The sequence below is a fragment of the Drosophila biarmipes genome, chromosome 3L (genome assembly GCF_025231255.1).
Source record: "Drosophila biarmipes strain raj3 chromosome 3L, RU_DBia_V1.1, whole genome shotgun sequence".
NCBI classification, from domain to species: domain Eukaryota; kingdom Metazoa; phylum Arthropoda; class Insecta; order Diptera; family Drosophilidae; genus Drosophila; species Drosophila biarmipes.
Window position 1 is genome coordinate 23,313,951 of NC_066613.1, and position 22,320 is coordinate 23,336,270.

Genomic DNA, 22,320 nt, shown 5'->3' on the forward strand with positions numbered 1-22,320 from the left:
CCATAGAGTGGACAACACTGATTCTAGCTATAAATGGGTCGTTGAGTTTTGCTATTCGGCCACTCTGGTCACACTAAGCGTACACGTGCGAAGCAATTTAAAAAGAAAACAGTTTCATTTTCCTATAAAACATGAAGAAAAAGCAGGTGGAAAGCGCATCAGAGGAGGAGGAACTGCTGTCAGGGGACTCCGATGCTTCCGACGAAGAGGAACAGCAGGCGGAAGACTCCGAAGAGGAGGAACTCCAGGCGGAGGACTCCGAAGAAGAGGATTCCGATGGAGCCGAACTGGATCTGGACGCCAGTGCCACCGAATCCGATGAAGATGATGACGAGAACGAGGATGAGGATGCCAAGCCGGAGCCCAAAAGCCGAGCGGAGATCATCGACCAGAAGATCCACACCAAGTATGAGCAGCTGAAGGGCACCCGGCTGTACGTCCGCTTTCCCCAGAAACTGCCCCTGGACGTGGATGAATTCAATGCCAAGGTGAAGGCTCTGCATCCGCTGGTACTCAAGTCCACGAAGCCCCGCCAGAAGCACGCCCGTTTCTGCCTGGTGGACTTCAAGACTAAGGAGGACCGCGATCAGGCATTCAAGGACATCAAGGACGCCAGCGGTGAGGACAAGTACAAGGGCATATTTGTGTCGCTGCCCAAGACCGACTCCGATGATTTCGTCAACGAACTGGTGACCCGAAAGCAGACATCCGTGGAGAACAAACGCACCAAGGCCCTGATGAAGCGCGCCACCAAGAAGGTGCTGTCCAAGGGCAACTTCACCTCGTCGGTGGTCATTACCAATCTGCCCAAGACCAGTTCGGTGGCACAAGTGCGCCAGTTGTTCCCAGAGGCGGTGGACATCCAAGTACGGCCGGGCAAGGGTAAATTCCGTGACTCCAGTGCGGCCACCGTGACCCTGCCCACAACCCACGATGCACGCAAGGTCATCAAACAGAAGCTCAGCCTGGCGGGCACGCCACTGATACTGCGCTTCAACACTCAGAAAAAGCGGAGTGCAAAAGATAAGCTGAAGCGAAAGGCGCATAAAGGGAAATCCCCCGCCAAGAAGGCCCTGAAAGCTGAGCCAGAAGATAAAGTGAAGGCGAAGGCCGAGAAAGGGGAATCCCCCAAAACTAAGAAAACCGAGAAACCGAAAGAGAACCTGAAGAGGAAATCGCCGAAGGAAAAATCCACTATTATTAAGACACCCAAAAAGTTAAAGAAACTAAGCGCGGAGTAGAAAGTAGTTAATGTTTTCTAATTTAAATAAAATTAACCATTTTTGATTGTATAACCAAACGTAAAGCGAGTTTTAGTCTCCTAATATTTGTTTAGCCCAGCACAATTATTGTTAGTACTTTCCAATTGAAAAGCTTTAAAAGGAAAATTCTTTTTAATTTTTAAAATATTTATTATCGTACACGATATACAGACATAGATATATTTATTTATATATATATATTTGTAGTAAGCCGGCTGAGTGATTTACTGGATATACATTGATTGGTTACTTTAGCTTATATACTTATGAGATTTTCATGTGCACAGAGTTTTCATTTGCATATGCGTAAACTTGACGGGTTCATGTGATCGATTTGTAGCTTAAAATGTGTATTTATCCAACAGTAAGCGCGGGTAGGTTAACGTAATTCATATGTATAGTTTCCATTCTAGTACAAAATATTCAACATTTGCGTATATGCATTAACATGGGGGGCTCCCACAGGTTGTAATATCCACTCAGCGGTCTATATACGTGTTTATATTGCATATAAACGCATATCAACCGTGCACCACAATCCGTAAATCCTGTTGCTGTGCATCGTGAGTAGCTTTATTGATTTTTTGCCATACTACACAGGGCCCGGGGTGAGCGGGTTGAGGAGAATCGATAGATAGATAAGTGGGGGAAACGCAGCAAACGTTATTTTTTACGATGAAAAGGGAAAAATGCACGTTAAATGAGGAAATTGAAACGCGTTTCCGTTTCGTATAGCTCGCTGTTTAGGAAGTAGATATTCTTAGTTGCTAGACAGAATTGATTTTAGTTATTCAAAAATTGTGTAAATATAATCAAAATTTATATTTCCTTTCGTAGCTCCATGAATTCCAGAAACAAAGCCGTCGCCAGCCGCTTTCCATTTTCTGATTTGTTCACTTTCTCGCTATCAAGCAGTCTCACATATTTGCTGTTATTTGTTCTTACTCCTCTCATCATCATCTCAATTCGTTTCGTTTCGATCTCATTACATTATTCATTTCTCTGTTCATGGTCGCCCTTGGAATCGCCCAGTGACAGGCTCCGCGGGCTCCTCAATAAGGCGTTGAACATCCGCTCAAGTTCGCTGATTAACTGATGTTTTGCAAAAAACGTACCCTTACATATGGATGCAATGCATAAAAAGACAAATATTTGTGGTTTGTGTTCGGGTCATGTGAGTGATAAGGAAAGTATTCAAGAATCTAGAGCCTGCTCCTACTATCTGAGACCGCTCTGGGGGTTATCGTTGACTTTACTTGACTGTTTTCTGTTCTGTGTGAGTTGTTGGGAACCGGGGATCTCTTTGGATAGCAATTATATTGGGTAGTATTCATTGTGTGTGTGTGTGGGTGTGTGGTGTGTGGTGTTCCCCGCGTTGAAATTACGTGTGCAGCAGCCGATCCCGGGCCGATGGCGAGCAGTTTTGCGGAGCTGCCGCCGCACCGCCCCCACTGCCACCCACCTGGATGGGTGGCGGTGGTGGTGGCTGCGCCGGCGGCGACCTTAGCGGTATCGAAGGCTGGACGAACCGCACTCGTTCCGCATCCGTTGATGCGGCACTGCTGCTGGCCGCCGCCGCTCCGGCTGCCGCATTGAAGGCCGACGTAAAGGCGGTGGCGGCTCAAAGGGTGTGGTAGTTGCGCTCGTTGCGAGCCTTGTAGAACTTGTAGGCCACCAGTCCGATGGCCAGCAGGCCCAGGGTCAGCACGATCCCGCCGATGAACGAGGATCCGTCGAAATGACCACAGGGCACTGGCTTGGGCGCCGGAGTGGTCGATGTATGGGGCGGTTCCGTGGTGGTGGTCGAATTAGTGGGCGGAGTGGTCGAAGTACTGGTCGTGGAGGCCGGTGTTGTTGTGGTGGTGGTGTTGGGTGCCAGCGTGGTAGACGAAGTAGTGGTCTTCTCAGTGGTCGTAGTGGTCGGCACAGTCGTGGTCTTTGGCGTCGTGGACGTAGTTGTCTTCTCGGTTGTGGTGGTCGCCGGTGTGGTCGACGGAGTGGTGGTGTCCGGCGGCGCGGTGCTGCTGGTGGTGTTCTTGGGATCCACCGTGGTGGTGTCCTTGGGCGCCGCTGTGGTCACTGCCGCTGCATGGACATTAAAAGTGATGGCGTAAGTTAATGATTTAATGCATATGTTGAGGTTCATAGTGTCAATACTATTTTACTATCTTTCCTAAAGACAATATAGTTCGTAGGAGTAAAATAAATAACCGCAATTGAAACTATTATTAATTTGTGAAATTGATAAATCCACAAGTGAACTCATCGTCACCATGTAAAATTTAAAAGTAATTGATCCTGTCATACTTGCAAATTATAGAATTCCTTATAATTCTTTGTAACACATAAATACGTGACATTTTCTCTGGTTAAAGATTATAATTGCAATATTTATTTTTAGTGAATTATTTTCTCATACATTTTTTCATTTGAAAGCATGACAGTTCCTGCAAAATTTGATTAACGATATATAATTATCAAAACTCTGATTGTGAAGGAACTATATGCTGGGCTTGGTAAAATAAAAAGCGCAAAATAAATTACTGATAAATATTTATGTGTATGAGAACCTATGCGTCACCGAGAACTTAAAAGCTAAAAAAAGGAAATATGATAAGAGCAAAAAACATGTCATACTTCGATGTGAAAGACTTTAAAGAAAAGACCACCTCCAAGACTTTCTTAAGGAAAGCGATGAATACAAATATTAACCTCGCAAATATTGTATGAGAAAGGGTTAATATACAATAATAATACATATAAAAGAAGGGTTTTGGTAAACAAATTAATGTTGATTAAGAAGCAATAAACGATTGAAGCTCTATTTTATTTTAAAGAAATGAGAGATGATGATGATGACACAAAATATGTGCCACGGAAACTGGGTTGAAACTTCGTTCTTGGGAAAAGATGGCCCAGATGATGAAATATATAAAAAGGTTTATTTCTGGTTTAGAAAGCGTCGGACAATTCTTTTAACGAGAACATTACCCCCAGTGGGAGGCGGAGGAAGAGAAAATGGCCGGAGAATTGATATTCAATATAGGAATTGGCATTTAGAAACCCCCCACACACACACTCTCACCCCACGACAGTGTTTGCGCACACGTACGCCTGCAGATGCAAGCGTGTGTGTGTGTGTGTGTGGGTGCATAATTGAGGAATGAGTGTTCCGTGTTTTCAACTCGATTTCAATTCGATTTAATTTGATCCCAGACTCACCTTCGTCGCACAGATTCGCCGAGAAGAGGCCCACAAAGAGGCACAAGACTAGGAATTTCGCCTGCCGATTCATTGTGGTCGCTGAGGAATCAGAATATAATAGAATCTCGGCGACGGCCAACTGGAGTATCTGCTAGGGCGGCAAGGGCGGCCGAAAAAAGTGTTTTCCAAGTGGGGGGGGGCTCTGCGGATACCGCTGGATCGAGTATTGCACAACTGGCGATGTCGCCGAGCTCCGGATTCGCTCACCCACAAATTAAAGCAACGCGCAATTAAGGAATGAACAACACGACACGAAGACCAGATTTTTTTGTGCCAACTCGATACTTCGATGCATCCCGATACATCGCCAGCTGAGCCGAGTGCTGCAGCCCTGGGCTGTTCCACTAGTTGGTAGGGGGACTCCCTAGATTTATTAGGGTGACCGTTTCGCTGGCATGTGCAGAAGGTATATATAAGTTTTATTAAAAATGTTTTTAAATTGCGTGTTCAAACTAACAGTGGATCTCTTATAATAAGACGCATTAATGACGTTGACTTTATTTATCGAACTTGTTTGACAAGAAATCCTAATTGTTTGTTAAATATATAGGTTTCTTAGTTTAATTTTGTTAACATTACAAGTTTGAATGTATCCACTAGAGTTTCACGTTTGTGGTGTGCTTTTGTAAAAGTATACTTTCCAAATTTATTTCTCGTGAATGTTAAGAACTAGGAATAATATTTTGAGTTTATCAAGAATATGTGTTCTTAGATATGTTCTAAACGACTGTATCAAATAAAGTTTTTTTTTTCAATGACTCTTAATTTCTTAAATAACTGGGGATATTCTAAAAACTTACTTAAGAAACTCAGCTCAAATGTATTAATCAAATATTGCATTCTTCTCGAATCGAAAGTGTTTATAAATATTTTTCAAAAAGAAGTTGGCTACGCATATATCAACTCTTCCAAATATCCAAAAATCCCTTACAAGAATCCCCTATCCGAACATTACTGCACTTTTATCTTATTGTTCAGCCAAGAAGTAAGTTTCAGTTTGATTTCGCTATCCCTGCCTTGGTCACACTTCACTCTTGGTGATTCAGAAATCAGTGGCTATTTTTTGTCTGTTTATGGCCCCTGTGGACACGGGATTGGAATTCGCCTAGAGGAACGGAACGGAACGACCAGGAGAGGACCAAGATGACCTCGTACGTGCGCGCCATGTACGACTTCAGCGGGGAGCCGGGCTCCTCGGAGCTCTCGATCACCACGGGCGACGTGCTCTCGGTGACGCGTAGCGACGTGGGTGAGGGCTGGTGGGAGGGCAAGAACGCCCGCGGCCAGATCGGCCTCTTCCCGGCCGCATACGTGGAGGTGATGTCGGCGGCGGAGGCCCAGAAGCTGAGCGCCAGCGGTGCCACCTCGGTGCCCCAGGTGCCGGATCCGTTTGCCTCGCCCCCGTTGCCGCGTTACGATCACACGGCGGACGACGACGGGAGCAACTGGGATGACGAGGACGACTGGAGCGATGACAATGATACCTACTCGGAGATTGGACCAGGTGGCCAGAAGTCCGCCGGTCAGGCTGCCCGCGCTGGCGGATTATCGCATTCTACCAGCGACTATGATAACAAACACCTACCCATCGCCCCCAGCGATGACACCCAATCGCTGGCCTCCGTGGCCGGAGGAACTGGAGCGGCCGGGACCGTGAAGAAGGGCATGTTTGCCAAGAGCTCCGATTCGTATATACTCGGCCTATCCAGCCCCAAGGAGAAGATACCCGAATGCGAGATGGCCTACATCACACAGGTGGAGGACTCCATCTACCAGTGGACGCAGAATCATTCGCCCTACTCCGTGGTGGTGGCCAGCCCCAAAAAGGAGTCGAAGTTCAAGGGAATGAAGACGTTCATCGCCTACCAACTGACGCCTAGCTTCAACAACATATCCGTAAGTTGGCCCCACAAATAGCGCCGTGATTAACATCACAATACGATAAAGCTCCTCGCCGTGTGAGTGTGTAACTACGGGTGCAGTGCTTTGTGCACTTGTACCCTCTGCCAAGGGTAATTTGGGCTGGGTCATGTGCTTGCGGGCAAGACAAAGCGCTGCCGGAGCGGACGAAAGGCCCATCCTTTGTTTATTGAAACTCCGCACTAATTGCCGGCCAACTTTTCCCAACTGAATCGACCCGAAAGTGACCTCTCTGTCCATAAAATTTAATTGGACAGTAGATATACTTCTTAGTTTACTATGCTTATCTTATTTAAACTGTCTAGGTCTTTTGGGAATTAAATTATCTTAAGATAACTTTAAATTTCTGTATAACTTGACTTTTTCTTTTCGAATTGAAGTATAGTTATGTAATATTAAAGCTTTTATTTCATACACAATTTATTTTTAGCATAGTAATTCGATAAAGTTTTTCAAAAACTTGTATAAAATATGTTCTCTAATCATTTCTATCTCCTTTAAAAAGATATACTAGGAAGTAGGGCATTAAAGCGTCGTAAGAGCACTTAAAATTCTTCTTTGTTGGGGCAATTCTGACCAAATGGTAGCCAACGCCACTGCGATGATTGCTTCTGACTGTAAACCGCCTCGGGGAATGAGTCAGCAGCACCAACCGCTGACCCCCAGTCCCCCAGCTCCGTTTTCCTCGGTTTCCATGTCACATTTCACAATTAATTGGTCATATCTAATCTGGGTTTCCCTTTCGTTAGGTGTCGCGTCGCTACAAGCATTTCGACTGGCTGCACGAACGTTTGGTGGACAAGTTCTGTCTGATTCCAGTGCCACCGCTGCCGGACAAGCAGATCTCCGGTCGCTATGAAGAGCAATTCGTGGAGCACCGCCGGGTGCAGCTGCAGGAGTTCGTCGACTGGGTGTGCCGCCATCCGGTGATTTCCAAGTGCGAGGTCTGGTACCATTTCCTCACCTGTCGCGATGAAAAGATCTGGAAGTCCGGCAAGCGCAAGGCGGAACGCGATCCCTACATGGGCGTCAACTACTGCCTCGCCATCTCGCCGCCGGACAAGAATCTGCTGCACTCTAAGGTGGATGCCCAGTTGGAGCTGGGCACACAGTTCATCCACAGCATGGACGTGGCCGTGCGCAACCTGAACAATATTTCCAACGACATGGCCAAACGCTCCATGACGCAGAGTAAAAAGGAGTTCCAGCGCATCGGCGATGGACTTTCTGACCTAGCCAAGGCGTTGGCCATTGACGAACGACGTGCACCCACCCGGAACGCGGTGCCGCTCTCGGAGAGCGTTGGCCGCATCGGTGGCATCTTCATCGGTATTGGACAGAACTTTGGCGAACAGCCAAAGCAGGATTGGATCCCCCTTTCGGATCGACTGCACATCTACAGGTGAGTTGGTTTGGCAAAATATTATGGCAAGCTTAGTAAACTACGCTCCTTAAGTTTGTTTGTTACTTGTATTGATTCGTAATTGGAAAGAAGAGCTGTCATTGCCAAGTGGTATTGATAGTTTTAAAATGACTAACATTGTTTACCTTTTATGAGCATGTCTGTTCTCAAGTTGCAAAAGCAATGGGAGATAATTGGCATTACTCACAATTAAAAAAGCAATTGTAAATAATTCTTTTAATATTACATTTATAATTGTACATACGTCTTTTAAGCCTTTTATTGTAAACAATTGATATGCTATTGTTCAGATTGTTTACCTTTAATCGGTAAACACTTTGTTCTAGAAATCGCTGTGGTTTTTTGGTATTTGCCCAAGTGCCACTTGTTTAATTAAACGTAAACTTTCGCCAGAAAAATCGATTAGTTGCCAATAGTTTATTTTAGATACTTCTCTCCTACGTATGTTGACCTTTATGGGCACACGAATTCGAGTTCTTTTTCTTGAGAATGAAGTAACTTCCCATCTATATTTGGTATACATAATGATCTAGAGCCACCAACTAATTTCTATTTTGGTCTTTTCAAAAGGGGCGTACTCAACTGCTTTCCGGACATCTTCTCCACGCACAAGGGTGCCATACAGAAGCGCAAGGAATGCGAGCGACTGGCCGGCGAGGGCAAGATGAACAATCCCCAGCTGCACGACGTCAACCGGCGCACGGATGTCGTCTCCTACACGGTTCTGGCCGAGCTGACGCACTTTAAGAGCGAGCGGGATACGCATTTGAAGCACACGCTGAAGAACTTCCTGGCCGAGCAGATTAAGTTCTACCAGGGCGTGGTGGCGCGTCTGCAGGAGGCCAGTCGCCAGATCGAGTAGATGGGTCCCGCAGACATATCCCTGGAGATCGGCTGGGAGCACAAAGAAACAAAGAAACCATACCGGGCACACACTTCCACACAGATATAGCTGAAAACATTCGCACGCGCGCATTTCAAATGCCTTAGCAAGGAACTCTTATTTTAAGCGTGATTCAAACTAAATGTTGTCACGGGAAAATATTAGATAATGTTTGTTTGTAAGTGAAAAGTTGCGTATTTATACAGAAATTATCTTTTATATGCCTATTATACACACTAAACTTGAAAAGCAAATATAAATTTATTTATACAGAACCCGGATCATCTTCATAGATAGAAAGCACACACCACAAAGTAAAAGTCGGTTGCGATTTGCTATTCTGTTGCCTTTATCAGCGAAATTCTCTAAAAGGATTCTCTTTATTTTTCCATTTTTCATGTTCATGTTCATGCTTTTTGCCATTTTCGCGTTAATAAGTTTTGTGATTCTTGTGTTTTGGTTTTTCTTTTGTTGTATCTAGAACATAAATGTTAGATTGCACATGTTAGGGATTTCCATTTTCATTTCCATCGTGTTCATAAATAATCGGGCGTAATAACTAGTAAAAACAAAAAAGAAAACACATTTCGGAATGAATACAAAATTGGTTGTTTGCCTTTTAGCGCTGCGGTTTTTGTTTGTTTGTTGTTGTGGTTTGTTTTTTGGTAAGGGTCAAGGGTGAGGGGTCCGAGGATTGTCCTGGCGATAAGATAGTCGGGATAGTGGGATCTTGGGATGGGACTTGGGCTTGGGTTCGGTCGGGGATCACTAAGTGTAATACATCTAGATAAAAACGCTATATACAGACACACGAGTTAATAATAATAATATAACGCAGCTTGAGATAATAGTAATAATAGATTTTGGTTAACAATAATACAATAATTAGGTTTTTGTTTTCATTTGCCTTCCGCCTTCTCGTCGCTCTACTACATTAATTTTTTGTTCACTTATCGTGCTTTTTTTTTGTCGTTTTCATCTTTGCTTTTTTCTTCTTTTTTGTTAACAAACTACCAATAACAAATTTTTACTAATTCAATTTAAGTTTTTATGTTTTCTGTTTTTGTTTTTTGTTTCATTTCCTCCTTGTTTGTTGTTTATAAATTATTGTTGTTGCTTTCCGGTTACCTTGTTGTTGTTGCTGTTCCTGTGTATTAAATTAAAGGAAAATCATGGTTTATCCTTTACCAATTCCTGGCGGTAAAACGGCCTATACGATGCCTCTAAATATATAGTTATTATTACACGTACGTGTTAAATATGCCTATATGTTTATGTTAATATGCAAGTGATTTCGATTCCGGCTGGAACCGCGAACCCAGTGGGACTCTAGCCGTAGTCCCCTCCGAAGCGTCCGTGCTTATTGCTCCCGTTGCTGTTTTGGACCGCTGCCGCAGCGGCCGCCGCCTGTGCAGCCTTCTCCGCCAGCAGCGCCGCCTTCTGTTGCATGTAGGGATTAAAGTGTTGCATGTACATGGAGGCAGCTGCTGCCGCCGCATAGTTGTTGGCATAGTTGTTGCTCCTTTGGTTGCTGCTGCCGTTGTTGCTGCTCCACTGCTGCTGCTGCTGCTGGAGTTGCTTGTGTTGCTGCTGCTGTTGGAGTTGCTGCTGCTGTTGGTGTTGCTGCTGCTGTTGATGTTGCTGCTGCTGGTGGTGTTGCTGCTGCTGTTGGTGCTGTTGTTGCTGTTGCTGCTGCTGCCAGTAGCTCTGCTCCGACATGTAGTTGGCTTCGCCTTCCTTCTGATACAGATAGGAGTTAAGCAGGGATTCCCGAGCTGCGGCGGCGGCCGCCATCTGATTGCTCTGGAACATATTCTCCATGGCCGCCGCCGAAGGATAACAAAATTTATTGCTACTATTGTTGCTGTGATTTTGATTGTTGGTTGCTGGAAGCTGTGGTTGCTGTTGCTGCTGCTGTTGCTGCTTAGCCGAGGCATGATAGTTGCTGTACTCCTGCTGCTGTTGCTGCTGCTGCTGCTCCTCGTAGCTGGCCGTCCTTGTTCCCGTCGCAGGTGCTGGCTCCTTTTGAGCCCGGCTTGACTGTCATTCGCCAGAGGCCGTCACCGTGGTCCACTGCCAGGGGCTGTTGTAGCCCTGCTTGGGATTGCTGGAAGGAAAGGGATTTGTAATTAGTAAGGGTTGTGATTTCAAAAGAAATTTGTAATCAAAAAATCGGTATCAAGTACAAGTTTTTCAATAGCTTAAACTAAGCTTATAAATTCCATAACTTGGCTAATTAAAAACCAATTTTCAAGTGGGATACCTCTCTGAGTTTGCGGTAAAATTCTCTAATAATCTACAATTATATCTTTCTTTTTAGCGATGGTCAAAATTTCATCCCATTTCCATGTCAAATTTTTCCGCATTTTTCATGGCTTTTAAAAAAGGACCTTAAAACTGAAATTCTAAATTCCATAACTTGGGTAACTAAAAACCGATTTTCAAGTGGAATACCTTTATAAGTTTGTGGTAAAATTCTCTAAAATTCTACATTTAAATCTATCTTTTTGACGATGTTCAAAATTTCAGCCCATTTCCATGTCAGGTTTTTCCGTATTTTCCATGGCTTATAAAATAGGACCTTAAAACTGAAATTCTGAATTCCATAACTTGGCTAATAAAAAACCAAATTTCAAGTGGGATACCTCTCTGAGTTTGTCGTAAAATTCTCTAATAATCTACATTTAAATCTACTTTTTCAACAATGGTCAAAATTTCAGCTCATTTATATATATTTAGAAATTATATATAGAGAGAAAAGGCTTTTCTAAGGAATTTAGAAGACTTAAGAAGGACTTTCTGGTTACACTAAGTGTAGTAATAAATATAAAAAACTAGTTATCCTACAGATACATCGTATACCTTACTTTAAAGCCATATTAATCTATGAATAATGCTCACCTTCCGAAAAGAGGATGCCACAGCGCTGAGTTGGCATCCATGCCGGCTGCCGCCGCAGCATCCGCGAGATGTTGCTGCTGCTGCTGTTGCTGCTGGACATCCTGGGCAAGCATGTTGCCCCGCTTCCTATGCTGGTGTGGGCCGGCCGCTGGGTGCATCTGCTGCTTGGCCTGCTCCAGAGGATTGTAGGTGACGCAGGCCTTGCTGGAGCGCAGTGTGCGTCCCGTGCCCGCGTCACCCTTGGCCTGATCGGGCAGCGCCTTGTGCATGGAAGGACGCCCTCGCATTCCATCGAAGGGCACGTTGAGAAGGGGTACCACATTCGCCTCGGGTTCCAACAGATTCGAGAGCGATTTGATGGTCAGTCTGGGCTTGTGCTCCGCCGGCGCGGGTGCTGCAGGCGTAGAGGTGGCCACCGGTGCAGGCGCAACGGCGGGTGGGGCAGCAGATATACTCGGAACACCGGAAGCAGGCTTGGATTTGGGCAAAGCGCCAATGGCCTCCGTTTCGGTTTCCCTTCTTGGTCGCTTGTGCTCCTGATGATGATGATGTGAGGGGGCGGCGGCCGAGGATAAGGAAGATGAGGTCTCCTTGGCAGCCTCCCAGTTGAGGAACTGCGGCAATTGCGGCTGCAGCAGCTTCTGCATGAGGGCCAGCTCCACGGGATTGGTGAAGCCATTGAAGGCATTCGATCCGCTCGCTGTGCTTTGGGTTGGGGGAGGAGGAGCTGCCACCGGAGGAGGCACTGGAGTGGGCACCTTGGGCTGCGGCTGGGGCTCCTCCGCCGGCTTTTGTTTCATACACTGCTTGTACAGCTCGTCCAGATGCTGAAGTCCAAACTGACTGTTGTACAGGGGCAGCAGATTGCTCATGAACTTCCTTTGCAGTCCCAGCGGATCTTTGATGGTCTTGAAGAACTCCTGCGACAACTGGCCAAAGTAGGGCAGCCACAGCATCTGTTGGAGCAGCGCCAGCGTAGTGGCATTCAGGTCCGTGGATAGACTCGAGTCCGCCGGCGAGGGGAGTGTGGGTGCCACCGGAGCAGCTGGCGGCGGATTGGGTTGAACAAGCACTGGTTTGGGCAGCGTCTGCTTTGGACTGGGGCTCCTCGGTTTGCTTGGCACCACGATCACTGGATCCGGCTCTTTCGACGCCTTGTTCGCCTGCTCCGACTCCGTTTTGAGAATGGCCTCCAGCTGCTCCATGGTCACGACCAAAATATTGGGATTCTGGATGATCTCCGGATAGGCAAAGGCCTCGGGAAGACGTAACTCGGGCCTGGTCGTTAGCAGCAATGGAATCTCTCGGGCCGGAGAGGCCAGCACTGCTCCGAGTCGATCCTTTGGCACGAGTATCGGGTCTGGGACCTTCCACTGCGGGTTGCTGATCAGCATCTTCAGTTGGGTGAGTGCGTCGGGATCCTTGTCCATCTTGATGCTGGCCTTGGGACGCTTCTTCAGCGGCTGACTGGACTCCTCCTCCTCGTCGTCGATGACGACCGTTTCGAGTTTGCCATCCCGGCCAGCTTTGCCCAGATCCATGGGCTCCGCCTGCTGGGGGTTGTTGTTCAGCTTAAGGAACTGCTCTAGTATGAGATTTTTAATGGTTTCCGAGGTGGTCTCCACCTCGGCAGGTATGGAGTTGGCCGGCACCTGAAGATCCCGCTCCGGCGACTTGAGTATATCCGAGCTGGAGGTCACCGCACACTGACTGCGCGACTCCGACGGGGGACATACCTCCTCGCGCTTTTTGTAGCTTAGGTCCTTGGGCGTCTCATCGACTCCGGTGGACTTTTCCCTTTCCTTCTCAGGCGTGGGTGTGGGCGTAGGGGTTTGGGTCAGTTCAACGGTGGCCGGGGTGGGCGGCTGGGGTTCCGGATCGGTGGCCACCGCTTCCTGCTGCTTCTCGAAGGCCTCGATGCCCAGGAAGAGTTCGCCGTTCAGGCCTTCGATCTCACCGGCCTCGTTGAAAGACAGACACTTGGGCGCATCGTCGTTGTTCATGTTGAGAATGCTGGGCAGGTCCTTGTCGAGATCGGGCACACAGAAGGAACTCAGTTCGTCGCCGGAGGATGAGGAGTTCTGCGGATTATTCCCGCTGCCAGTGCTTGCCTCCTGGACGAGATTATCTTCGCAGCTGCGCTTGACCAGCGAGTCGAGCAAATCGGCTCCACTGCTGCCATTGTCACTGCTGCAGTTCTGCAGCAGATCATCGGCATCATCCAGCAGATCCTTCAGATTCTTGGTATTGGCATCGAAGCACTCCACCGGATCGTTTCCACTCAGTGGCTTGTCCTCCTCCTCCTCTACCTGCAAGACATCCTCCTCGGGGAGCTGGACCAGGGCAAGATCTCCTTTGGGCAAAAACAGGCCCGTCTTGGGGCACAGCTGCATTTGCATTGGCGAAGGCGTGGAGCTCTGATATGTGGGCGTATTGGTCTTGGTGGCCTTGGTGGAGGCATTGGTCTCCTCGCTATCCAGCAAACCGTCGAAGTAGGGCGTGGGCGCCGTCTCCGGCCCTGGGGCAGGTGGCAGAACCACAACATCCTCGAGCACGGTGGTTAGGTGGCCATTCTGCTGCAATGCAGGATCCATTTCCTGCCTATCCTCCTCCTCCTCCTCCTCGATCTCGTCCGGCAATTGGGTGGCACTGTCATCCCAATCGTGCAGCAGAGACTGCCCCAAGTTGGGTAACTGCTGCTCCGCCTGTTCCTGTTCGCGTTCCTCCGCCTGTTCCAGCTCCTGCTGGTGATGCTGCTGCTCCTCCTCCTCCTCCAATCGCTGCAGGTGCTGCTCGCGCTTGACCTTCATCAGTGGGGCGGCAGAGCCGTGGAAGAATTTGACTATCCTAGTTGAGGAAGCATCTGTGCGCGGCATGGAGCGCCAGCCGTTCGTCGTCTTGGTCAGGCGTATCCTGTTCCGCTTGTCGTAGTCCTCGCAGCGCACCTCCACGATGCGGGTATCGTCCTGTTTGACCCACAGGAAGATGGGATTGACGCTGGGCGTCGTTGGCGAGGTGGCGGGTGCGGCATCGGGCTGGGGATTCGGTAGGTGGGCAGGAGTTGCTGCTGTCGCCGCCTTTTCCTCCTCCTCTTCAGCCAGAACACGTGGTGGAGCCTTGGGCTTGGGACTGATTCGCTTGGATGTCGCCGCCACATTGGATGCAGTGGCTGTGGATGTGACTGTTGTTTTGGTTTCCAATTTCACGGCCGCCGTTCGCGGCAAGGATTTGGCTACTGCTGCTGCTGCTGGCGGCGGCGGCTGCTGCACCTCCTCCGGTAACAGGACAGGATTGGGCGGGGCTATTTGCGGAGGGGAAATAAGGTGATTCAGTGCGGGAATGGGTGTGATAGTTGCCGGGGCAGCAGCCACCGGCGTAACTGCCTCCGGGCTGCACTTTGGTTCCGTTTTGATTTCGCGCAGCACATTCTTATTGATACGCGGCGTATTGGCCACCTTCAGATGACCGAACTTTTGCTTGGCCCTGGTGGCCTTGCCCTTGGCGCCCTTCCCCCGGCGCCGGGTGGTCTGCTCCTCGAAGACCAGGAAGATATCGCGGGCCACTCTCCGGCGCTCCGACTTCCGGTGGCAAACCGGCGGCGCTGCCTCCAGCTCCTGCTTGATGATGCCCTCATTGTTATTGTTGTTGTTATTATTGTTGTTATTCGCACTGGCCTCCGGTTCATCCTGGCTGGCAGCGCATTCACTTGGCCTGCAAGTGTTCCGGGGCATTTTACGGCCGTATCCGTATCCGCTAGTGGTCCTCGGTCCGCTGTGTCAGATCCCTGGTCATTTTGCCATCATCATTGCTATTGCCAGGCCACGCTCGTCGTTTGGGGGCTCCTGTGTTTGTGTGTTGTTTTTTTTTTGCCACTGCCCCCCGTATCCGGATTTTTCGCTCTCGCCACCCCCGCCCCCTGCCCAGTTCTGATTGGGAGCAGCGTTCTGATTGGACAGCGGCCCAGGTAAAAGCCTTCGCTCAGGGGCTTCTGTCTTCAGTCCGTTCGCATTGCCGCCGCACTTGTGCCGCTCCAGCGTTTCCAATTCGGTTGGCCGTGCTAGTTAACTGCCGCTGCACTGTGTGTTTTACGTTGACAAAATCAATGAATTCTTATGTATACATACATGTATACAACATACAAACATATATCTGCTTCTTGGAGGTGGACAGTACTCGATTAGACAGTTAGTGACCGATAGACCTTGTTCTCGAACAATCGTTCATCGAATAGGTAGTATCGACAGCCTTCCGCGCAGCCGCGAAGTTTAAATGTAAACATTCTGAAGCTTTCACAACTTAACTTAGCTAGTTTAATGAGTTAGATTTGTGTGGTAATTAATAACTAATGGTAATACTTTAACAGGGAAGTCCACTTGGTGGTATTTACAGTTTTCGCCATACATAGAATTAAGGGTATATTACCTAAATATTTAAGAAGTTCATAATAAAAATTTACTTAAGCAAATAAAAATTACATTTTTAAGGAAGACTTGAATTCGAGTTCAAAGTTCGATGCTAAAAATAAGACTGAGCAATCGATTGGGGTCACCAGTTGCATTGTTTTTTCCCTTCTTGTTTATTTGGAGCTGCACTGTTGTTAGGAGCAACGGCGGAATCAATCAATAGTGGCCAATTCCCATTGATTTGTGCATGGGCCAGGATGCAGAAATCGGGCTCCGACGAGGGAGCCTCCTCGACTGGCCAGCCGGAGGAGGCGCCACCGGCTCCCGCCCAGAAATCAATCGATTCGGGGAATGGCGCCGAGTTTCAAATCAGTTTGAACGAGTTCCTAGAGTTTTTGAAGCTGTCCTGTCATGTGAACGATATGATAGCGAAGGCTACTTCCGACATGGGGAAACCACACACCAGGGAGCCGGTGCCGCCCATGGAGGGCAATGTTCCAGCGAACGCAACCAAGCGGAATTCCAAGAAGGACGAGTTCGACTTCGCCCAACTGGCGGACAATCCGCTGGTCAACTCACTGCTGGGACTGCGACGTCCCGCACGCAACTCCAGTGTACGCCAGACGGACGAGAGTCGCTTGCTGCAGGAGGCGAAATCCAGTGCCCTGCGTTCGGGTCACAGTCACCACAGTCGCCCCTCCCGTCCAGAGTCCACCTATCGGGGATTGCATCCCAAGCTGGGCGAGCAACTGGATGCGGCCATCAACGAGGGCGTCCTGGATTCGGTGTTGTCCTTCATTTGCCCGGTTCCCTTGCCCACACAGCTGCAGAATGGCAAGAACAAGCCCAAGCAGCTCCCGCCACCCAAGGAGCCTCTCACCCAGACATTGCCCACTCCCACTCCGAATCCTATTCCACCGGCGGCTCCTCTTCCCTCGGGAGCATCCAAGTCTCTGATGGACCTAGGCCACTCACATGGACCCTTGGCGGCAGCTTCCCCTTCGGCTCCCTGCCTGCAGCAAGCCCATCCCGGAGGAGATGCACTGCATCCAGATCAGGCGGCTAATAGTATGGTGCGGGCAATGATCAAGGAGCCGATTCCCAAGCCAGGCGGACTGAACGCCGGCAGAAGGAAGTCCCTGCTCCTGGTTAAGGACAGCAAGCATGCTAGACAGGAGAGAAAAGAGTAAGTATCCCAAATATTTATGAAGAACCTTTATAACGACACTAGTTTTAAAGACATTAACCCTTTTCTTAAATATTTTTGACTTATAAGTTAAATTTAAATTTAAAAATTTTATCTTAAAAATATGGAATCTAGAGAATTCGGGGTTCATTTATTGCACTTTCTGTGCAAAGGTTAATCTTCTAAAGAATTCGCGGTTCCTTTCTTCCCATTCATCGAACATTTATAGTAATTTGTTAACTAATTTAAATAGATCCATTAATGTGTAAACCTTTACCTGGTATTTAATACAGACCGGAAGTGGTGATCCACGTCTGCGACGAGGTGAAGAACACTTCGAAGGACTTCACCTGTCCGCAACACCTGCTGGTGACCAAGATGGGCTACTTTGCGGACGTGACTGCGGGCCAAAGGCTGGAGGAGATGGACATCTCGGTGCACTGCGACATTCTCATCTTCGACTGGCTGATGAAGTGGATCAAGCACAGTGCCCAGAGCCAGGATCTGCCAGTGCCTAACCAGAACCCGGGTCCCCAGCTGGATGGCAATAATGTGGTGCCCATTTTGGTGTCTGCCAGCTTTCTGCAGATGGAACCTCTGCTGCTCGAGTGCCTGGCCTTCTGTCATGCCCATCTCAGCGAGGTGGTACGCACATCCACGAATCTCTCGTGTCTCAATGATGCCCTGGTCACCCGACTGGCGGCCATGTTCACCAATCTGGAGCTGGAGATGGTGCGAGATAAGAAGGAGAGAGTGACTCCTCGTCTGTGGACCAAGTTGATCCAGTCCCTCAGCGAACCAGATCCGGAAGCCCTGCGGGGACACTTCTACAGCATGTCCGGATTGTTTCGATGCTCGCGGTGCTTCAATTGCGTGACCAACACCATGAAATCCTATGTGAGCTGTGTGCCCAGCAATATCCGGCTGAATCGCTGGGGCCAACTGATGAGCCATCATGTGCGCGACGCCAACTGGGATCTTAACGTGTACATCGTTCAGCTGTTCAAGGAGCTCAAGTCCTGGAGGAAGGTGTACTGGAAGCTGTGGGGTCACTGCCACTATCTCTACTGCTGCACTTGCGAGGCACACTTTCCGGTCTACCAGATGCACTGGTGTCGCTTCCACCCGGAGGCACCCAACTTCCTGGGCCCCGTGGGCAATGCCGGACCCGCCGGACGCTTCTCCTGCTGCGGTCAGCAGGCTTTTCGCTATGAGACGCTGCCGGGACCAAATGTTTGTATACAATTAGTAACAATTTATACTTCACTTCAAAGATTAAGGTCTGATTCTTCAATGTCATGTTAAGACGTAATTTTTAAATAACCACTGAGAAATTGGTAATAACAAATATTTTTTGTACTACTTTAGGGGTGCCAGTTCCGCGAGCACAGTGTCCTGGTGGAAACGGATCGTGAGCGCGCCATCCTGGCCATAGCCCAGTTGGTGGGCGAAAACTATGCCTTGTGCGAGCCGCCACCGTTGCGGATTCAGGAGCTAGCAGCCGCCGGCGAGATCAGTCCCAGTTGGCAGGGCATCTCCCTGACCCCGCAGAGATGTCGCCAAGGCCTGCTACCGCAGCTTTGCATGGACAGTGTGCTGAAGAGAGGTGGGTAGTCAGTTTCCAGATGATGTCCGCAGATACAATTTCTCCTTCCCAGTTACCAACCACCGGGTGAGCCGTCGAATGCGCGGATCGCGCTACCAAATGGACACCAGCACCGATTCGGAGACGACGTCCACCAGCGAGGATGATGCCCGATGCCTGCGTCCACGCATGCGCAATGTTCGCGACGATGATGAGGACTACAGCTCCAGCAGCGATGGTTGCGAGTCGGAGCATCGTCCGCCGCCCAGGAAAGCACGTGGGAAAAAATCACGAAAGCGGTAAGATTAGCAGGATTTGGGGTGATTATGCAATACATACCAGAACTATCTGAGCAGACCCACCGATGTCTCCGGTCGTTTTTGGTCCGGCGAGCTGTCGGCCCGCAGCAACCAGGATCACCAGCGAGACTTCGAGGAGAAGATCATGAAGCAGGTCGCGAACTATGTGACCAAGAAGACCGGAACGGATCAGTGCCTGGTGCAGAACGCCCAACCGCTTGGTGGCTCCTATGTGCGCCTGGAGTCCGAGTGGAAGGAGATGCTCAAGCAGCGGCACAGCCATCACAACATCCAGGGAACGAATGCCACTGGTCTCTCATTGCCCCAAAGCAGCAACACCTGCCTGGGATCCGCAATCGCAGCCGGTGGATCTTCCGTTTCCGTCATGTCCAAGCAAAAGCACAAGTAGAAATCCATTTTGGAGTAGACGTTATTTGCATTCGCCAGCAACGATCGTAGACCAAATATTTAGTCACAGATAACTAGTCAAATATTTAGCGCAAATCATAAACATTCATGTGCAAATGTAGAAAAAATTAAATTATTGAAAATGTTAAAAAATATATAAACAATTGTATTGCGACCTAACAAAGAGTTTAACTTGTTCTATGATTAGCAAAGATTTCGTTGATAACTTACAAAGAGTTGGGATTTTATTAAACAGAGCCAAAGAATCAAATTAAAGGAGAATTATTTCATTTACATTTCTCAAGCTATAATAAATTACATTTCTAAGTTCTTCGTTCTAGGCAAGTGTTACAAAAAAAAAGATTTTAGAAATTCAGTCTCTAGACAAACTAAATCACAACTTCTCATTAAGCAATTCTTAATATTTGTTTATTTATTTATTAACTTAACGCAATTTACAAAGACTTCGATTTGTTATACACTTCTCATTTTCACATTTAATTTTTAAATCATTTTTGTTTGTAATATAAATTAAGATTGAAATGGAAAAAACAGTATTATTTAAGAGGGGGCCAGCAAATAAATGCGACTGCACGTAAGGAAATGAAACAGAACCCTGGGTTCAATTGCATAACACATGCTTAAAAGGGCGCGGGCATGGCCTTAGGCTCAACCTCTCGGTGACCCACCCAGCGGCAAAATGTGCACAATATTCATAGATATAGAGGGAAAAAACAATTGGTATAGTTACAAGACAATGCCATTTCGTGGACATAAATTTACGAAAATGATTTTGTGTGGGTGTGTGGGTACTAGAATTTAGCGTGATTGCCGATCTGAAGGGTTGATGCTGAAGTTGCCGGTCTTCCTGGTGTTTCTGGTATGGCCGCCGCCGTGAATGCTACTGATGGTCGTGTGGCTGGGGCAAGCTAACTGAACAGGCCCTCCGTGGCCTTCTCCAGATTCCAGTTCTCCTTGGAGAGCACGGCACGCGCCTCATGCTCGTCGATGCCCATGTCCTTGAGACGTTGGATCTTTGAATCACAATCGGGAAAGGTGTGCGGACCGCCCGCATAGGCGTTCGTCCAGTGCTTGGCCGTCAGCAGGAACAGGTCGTATTTGTCCTTGAACTGATAGGCCACCACAGCGTCTTGCGGATCGTCTGGCTCGGCGGCGGCCAGCAGCGCCTGCAGGGACAGCAGCACTGTGCGCAGTGTCATCGCCGCGGCCCAGTTGTCCTTCAGGATGTCCAGGCAAATGGCGCCCGTCACCGACGAAATGTTCGGGTGCCATATGCGCGTTATGAAGCGAACCTGGAAAGGATTTGGAAGCGTTTTCATTGGCCTATTGGAAAGTTTATAAAGTAAGAAGTAAGTCTATGCAAGCAAATAAATGAAACAAAGACCTTCATTACTGTTCATGTTCTGTTTTAAAGAAAATGGTGAGTCATTTGTGTAAGTCTTTTTCAAAATCCAGTTGAGGCATGCATTGTTTAAGAAGCTATTCCTTGTATAATACTAAATGTATCTATTAACACTTATTGTTTTTGCTGAGTATCCAAAATATTAGCATTACTAGTATTATAATTATATTTACTTCATACTTTTACAGTATCCCTTAATTAAAACTTTTTTTAATACCTATTTTTTTTTAATATTTAGAGAAAGTGCGTTAAATTAAGGCTACTAATTCTTAAAGTCTCTCAGTGCTTATAGCAATATTTAAAATATTGTTATACATAGGAACCCTTTGATAGCTTATAATAATTGAACATTGTTGTAAAGAAAAGAGATGGTATAATATTAGAAATGCATCATCGTATGATCTATATTTTATAACCCAAGTTTTGGAATTTAGTGCTATCTATTGTAGAGGTGTAAGCTTTCTGGAGAACTCCAAATGATTTTCTTACTCACCTTTGGCGGATTGAAGGGATATGTCTCGGGCACCTTGATTTCCAGGACGAACTTGCCGCCCTCGTAGGGCGTGTCGGGCGGACCGGCGATCTCGCCGCGCAGCTCTGTCCAACTGTCGTTGACCAGTTCGATTTTGATGGAACACTGGACGATCTGTCAGGGAGTCCAGAAACAGAGTATTAAATACAAATCAGTGCGGGAGTGTATACACATCGCTCGACAACTCAATATCCAGCGAATCAGCACGAGACCAAGAAGCGCGCCAAAAATGGAACCAAAGTCCGTGGACATGGACCCCACCCCCTGCAGCACGGCCAAGGGTGGCGGCGGTGGTGCAGCTGGCGATGCCCAGGGAGCGGGTAAGTGGCCATCGTCCTTGGTGCCAGGGACTCACCTCCTCGCTGCGCATCACCTCCTTGAACTCCCTCTTGATCCGCGACACTGCCATGTTCGCCATGATGATTCTTCTGCTCCTCGGGCTCTCTCCGCTCTTCGCCGCTCCTCGCTCTTCGCTGTTCTCTTCGTTCTCCTTTCTCCGCCGCTCCTCTTCCCCACGCTGTTCTATTCTCCCACTGTTTTTGTTGTTGGCCCCTGTGCAATTTTGCGGATTTTGATTTTGTGTTGCGTTGCGTAAATTACGGCTGCTTGGTGGCCCCCAAGGTCGCTGCGCTCGATCGGTTGTCGGGTTTGTCGAAGCAACGAGCTCGACCAGCACACGGTAAAAAACAAACTCGATATCCTAAAATTCGGAAAAAATGACTTTTTACAGCGCTCAGCACGACTATTTTGCCTGTGCTATTTTTTTTTGTTTTTTAGTGTGACCGCCGCGCCGCATGCCAAAAATTCTGAAAGCTCGCCTATCGATTGGCC

General features: G+C 48.0%; 6 protein-coding genes across 6 annotated transcripts; 3 read left to right on the forward strand and 3 right to left on the reverse strand.

Moving 5' to 3' along the window:
• Positions 1 to 37: 37 nt before the first annotated feature.
• Positions 38 to 1,306, forward strand: LOC108034516 (nucleolin). The gene has a single exon (XM_017109440.3). It carries the CDS (start codon positions 132 to 134, stop codon positions 1,239 to 1,241), a length of 1,110 nt encoding a protein of 369 aa, XP_016964929.1. The 5' UTR covers positions 38 to 131; the 3' UTR covers positions 1,242 to 1,306.
• Positions 1,307 to 1,388: 82 nt separating this feature from the next.
• Positions 1,389 to 4,824, reverse strand: LOC108035487 (sialomucin core protein 24). Its single transcript, XM_017111138.3, is given in 2 exon segments — positions 1,389 to 3,347; positions 4,485 to 4,824. Coding segments are annotated over 2 exon segments (777 nt in total). The 5' UTR covers positions 4,558 to 4,824; the 3' UTR covers positions 1,389 to 2,643.
• Positions 4,825 to 5,522: 698 nt separating this feature from the next.
• On the forward strand, positions 5,523 to 9,027 carry LOC108035442 (sorting nexin lst-4). Its single transcript, XM_017111076.3, has 3 exons — positions 5,523 to 6,422; positions 7,196 to 7,848; positions 8,440 to 9,027. Exons 1-3 carry the CDS (start codon positions 5,670 to 5,672, stop codon positions 8,729 to 8,731), a joined length of 1,698 nt encoding a protein of 565 aa, XP_016966565.1. The 5' UTR covers positions 5,523 to 5,669; the 3' UTR covers positions 8,732 to 9,027.
• A 698-nt stretch (positions 9,028 to 9,725) lies between these two features.
• On the reverse strand, positions 9,726 to 15,801 carry LOC108035330 (uncharacterized). Its single transcript, XM_017110908.3, has 2 exons — positions 11,654 to 15,801; positions 9,726 to 10,859 (listed from the first exon to the last, which is right to left on the reverse strand). Exons 1-2 carry the CDS (start codon positions 15,382 to 15,384, stop codon positions 10,796 to 10,798), a joined length of 3,795 nt encoding a protein of 1,264 aa, XP_016966397.1. The 5' UTR covers positions 15,385 to 15,801; the 3' UTR covers positions 9,726 to 10,795.
• Positions 15,802 to 16,298: 497 nt separating this feature from the next.
• LOC108034935 (SANT and BTB domain regulator of class switch recombination) lies at positions 16,299 to 19,721 on the forward strand. The gene is made up of 5 exons (XM_017110199.3): positions 16,299 to 17,242; positions 17,536 to 18,475; positions 18,611 to 18,848; positions 18,901 to 19,126; positions 19,184 to 19,721. The coding sequence occupies exons 1-5, from the start codon at positions 16,314 to 16,316 to the stop codon at positions 19,533 to 19,535; spliced, it is 2,685 nt and encodes an 894-aa protein (XP_016965688.1). The 5' UTR covers positions 16,299 to 16,313; the 3' UTR covers positions 19,536 to 19,721.
• A 220-nt stretch (positions 19,722 to 19,941) lies between these two features.
• On the reverse strand, positions 19,942 to 22,269 carry LOC108034934 (ubiquitin-conjugating enzyme E2-22 kDa). The gene is made up of 3 exons (XM_017110198.3): positions 21,845 to 22,269; positions 21,451 to 21,603; positions 19,942 to 20,847 (listed from the first exon to the last, which is right to left on the reverse strand). The coding sequence occupies exons 1-3, from the start codon at positions 21,905 to 21,907 to the stop codon at positions 20,464 to 20,466; spliced, it is 600 nt and encodes a 199-aa protein (XP_016965687.1). The 5' UTR covers positions 21,908 to 22,269; the 3' UTR covers positions 19,942 to 20,463.
• Positions 22,270 to 22,320: the final 51 nt, after the last annotated feature.

Excerpts from the sequence above, each read along its gene's own strand:
- LOC108035330 (XM_017110908.3), bottom strand. The coding sequence starts at position 15,384 with ATGCCCCGGAACACTTGCAGGCCAAGTGAATGCGCTGCCAGCCAGGAT. Across the intron at positions 10,860-11,653 it reads TGGCATCCTCTTTTCGGAAG|CAATCCCAAGCAGGGCTACA; the intron begins GTGAGCATTATT and ends CTTTCCTTCCAG.
- LOC108035442 (XM_017111076.3), top strand. The coding sequence starts at position 5,670 with ATGACCTCGTACGTGCGCGCCATGTACGACTTCAGCGGGGAGCCGGGC. Across the intron at positions 6,423-7,195 it reads CTAGCTTCAACAACATATCC|GTGTCGCGTCGCTACAAGCA; the intron begins GTAAGTTGGCCC and ends CCCTTTCGTTAG. Across the intron at positions 7,849-8,439 it reads GATCGACTGCACATCTACAG|GGGCGTACTCAACTGCTTTC; the intron begins GTGAGTTGGTTT and ends TCTTTTCAAAAG.
- LOC108034516 (XM_017109440.3), top strand. The coding sequence starts at position 132 with ATGAAGAAAAAGCAGGTGGAAAGCGCATCAGAGGAGGAGGAACTGCTG.
- LOC108034934 (XM_017110198.3), bottom strand. The coding sequence starts at position 21,907 with ATGGCGAACATGGCAGTGTCGCGGATCAAGAGGGAGTTCAAGGAGGTG. Across the intron at positions 21,604-21,844 it reads AGGTGATGCGCAGCGAGGAG|ATCGTCCAGTGTTCCATCAA; the intron begins GTGAGTCCCTGG and ends ACTCCCTGACAG. Across the intron at positions 20,848-21,450 it reads ATCCCTTCAATCCGCCAAAG|GTTCGCTTCATAACGCGCAT; the intron begins GTGAGTAAGAAA and ends AATCCTTTCCAG.
- LOC108034935 (XM_017110199.3), top strand. The coding sequence starts at position 16,314 with ATGCAGAAATCGGGCTCCGACGAGGGAGCCTCCTCGACTGGCCAGCCG. Across the intron at positions 17,243-17,535 it reads GCTAGACAGGAGAGAAAAGA|ACCGGAAGTGGTGATCCACG; the intron begins GTAAGTATCCCA and ends TATTTAATACAG. Across the intron at positions 19,127-19,183 it reads GGGAAAAAATCACGAAAGCG|ACCCACCGATGTCTCCGGTC; the intron begins GTAAGATTAGCA and ends CTATCTGAGCAG.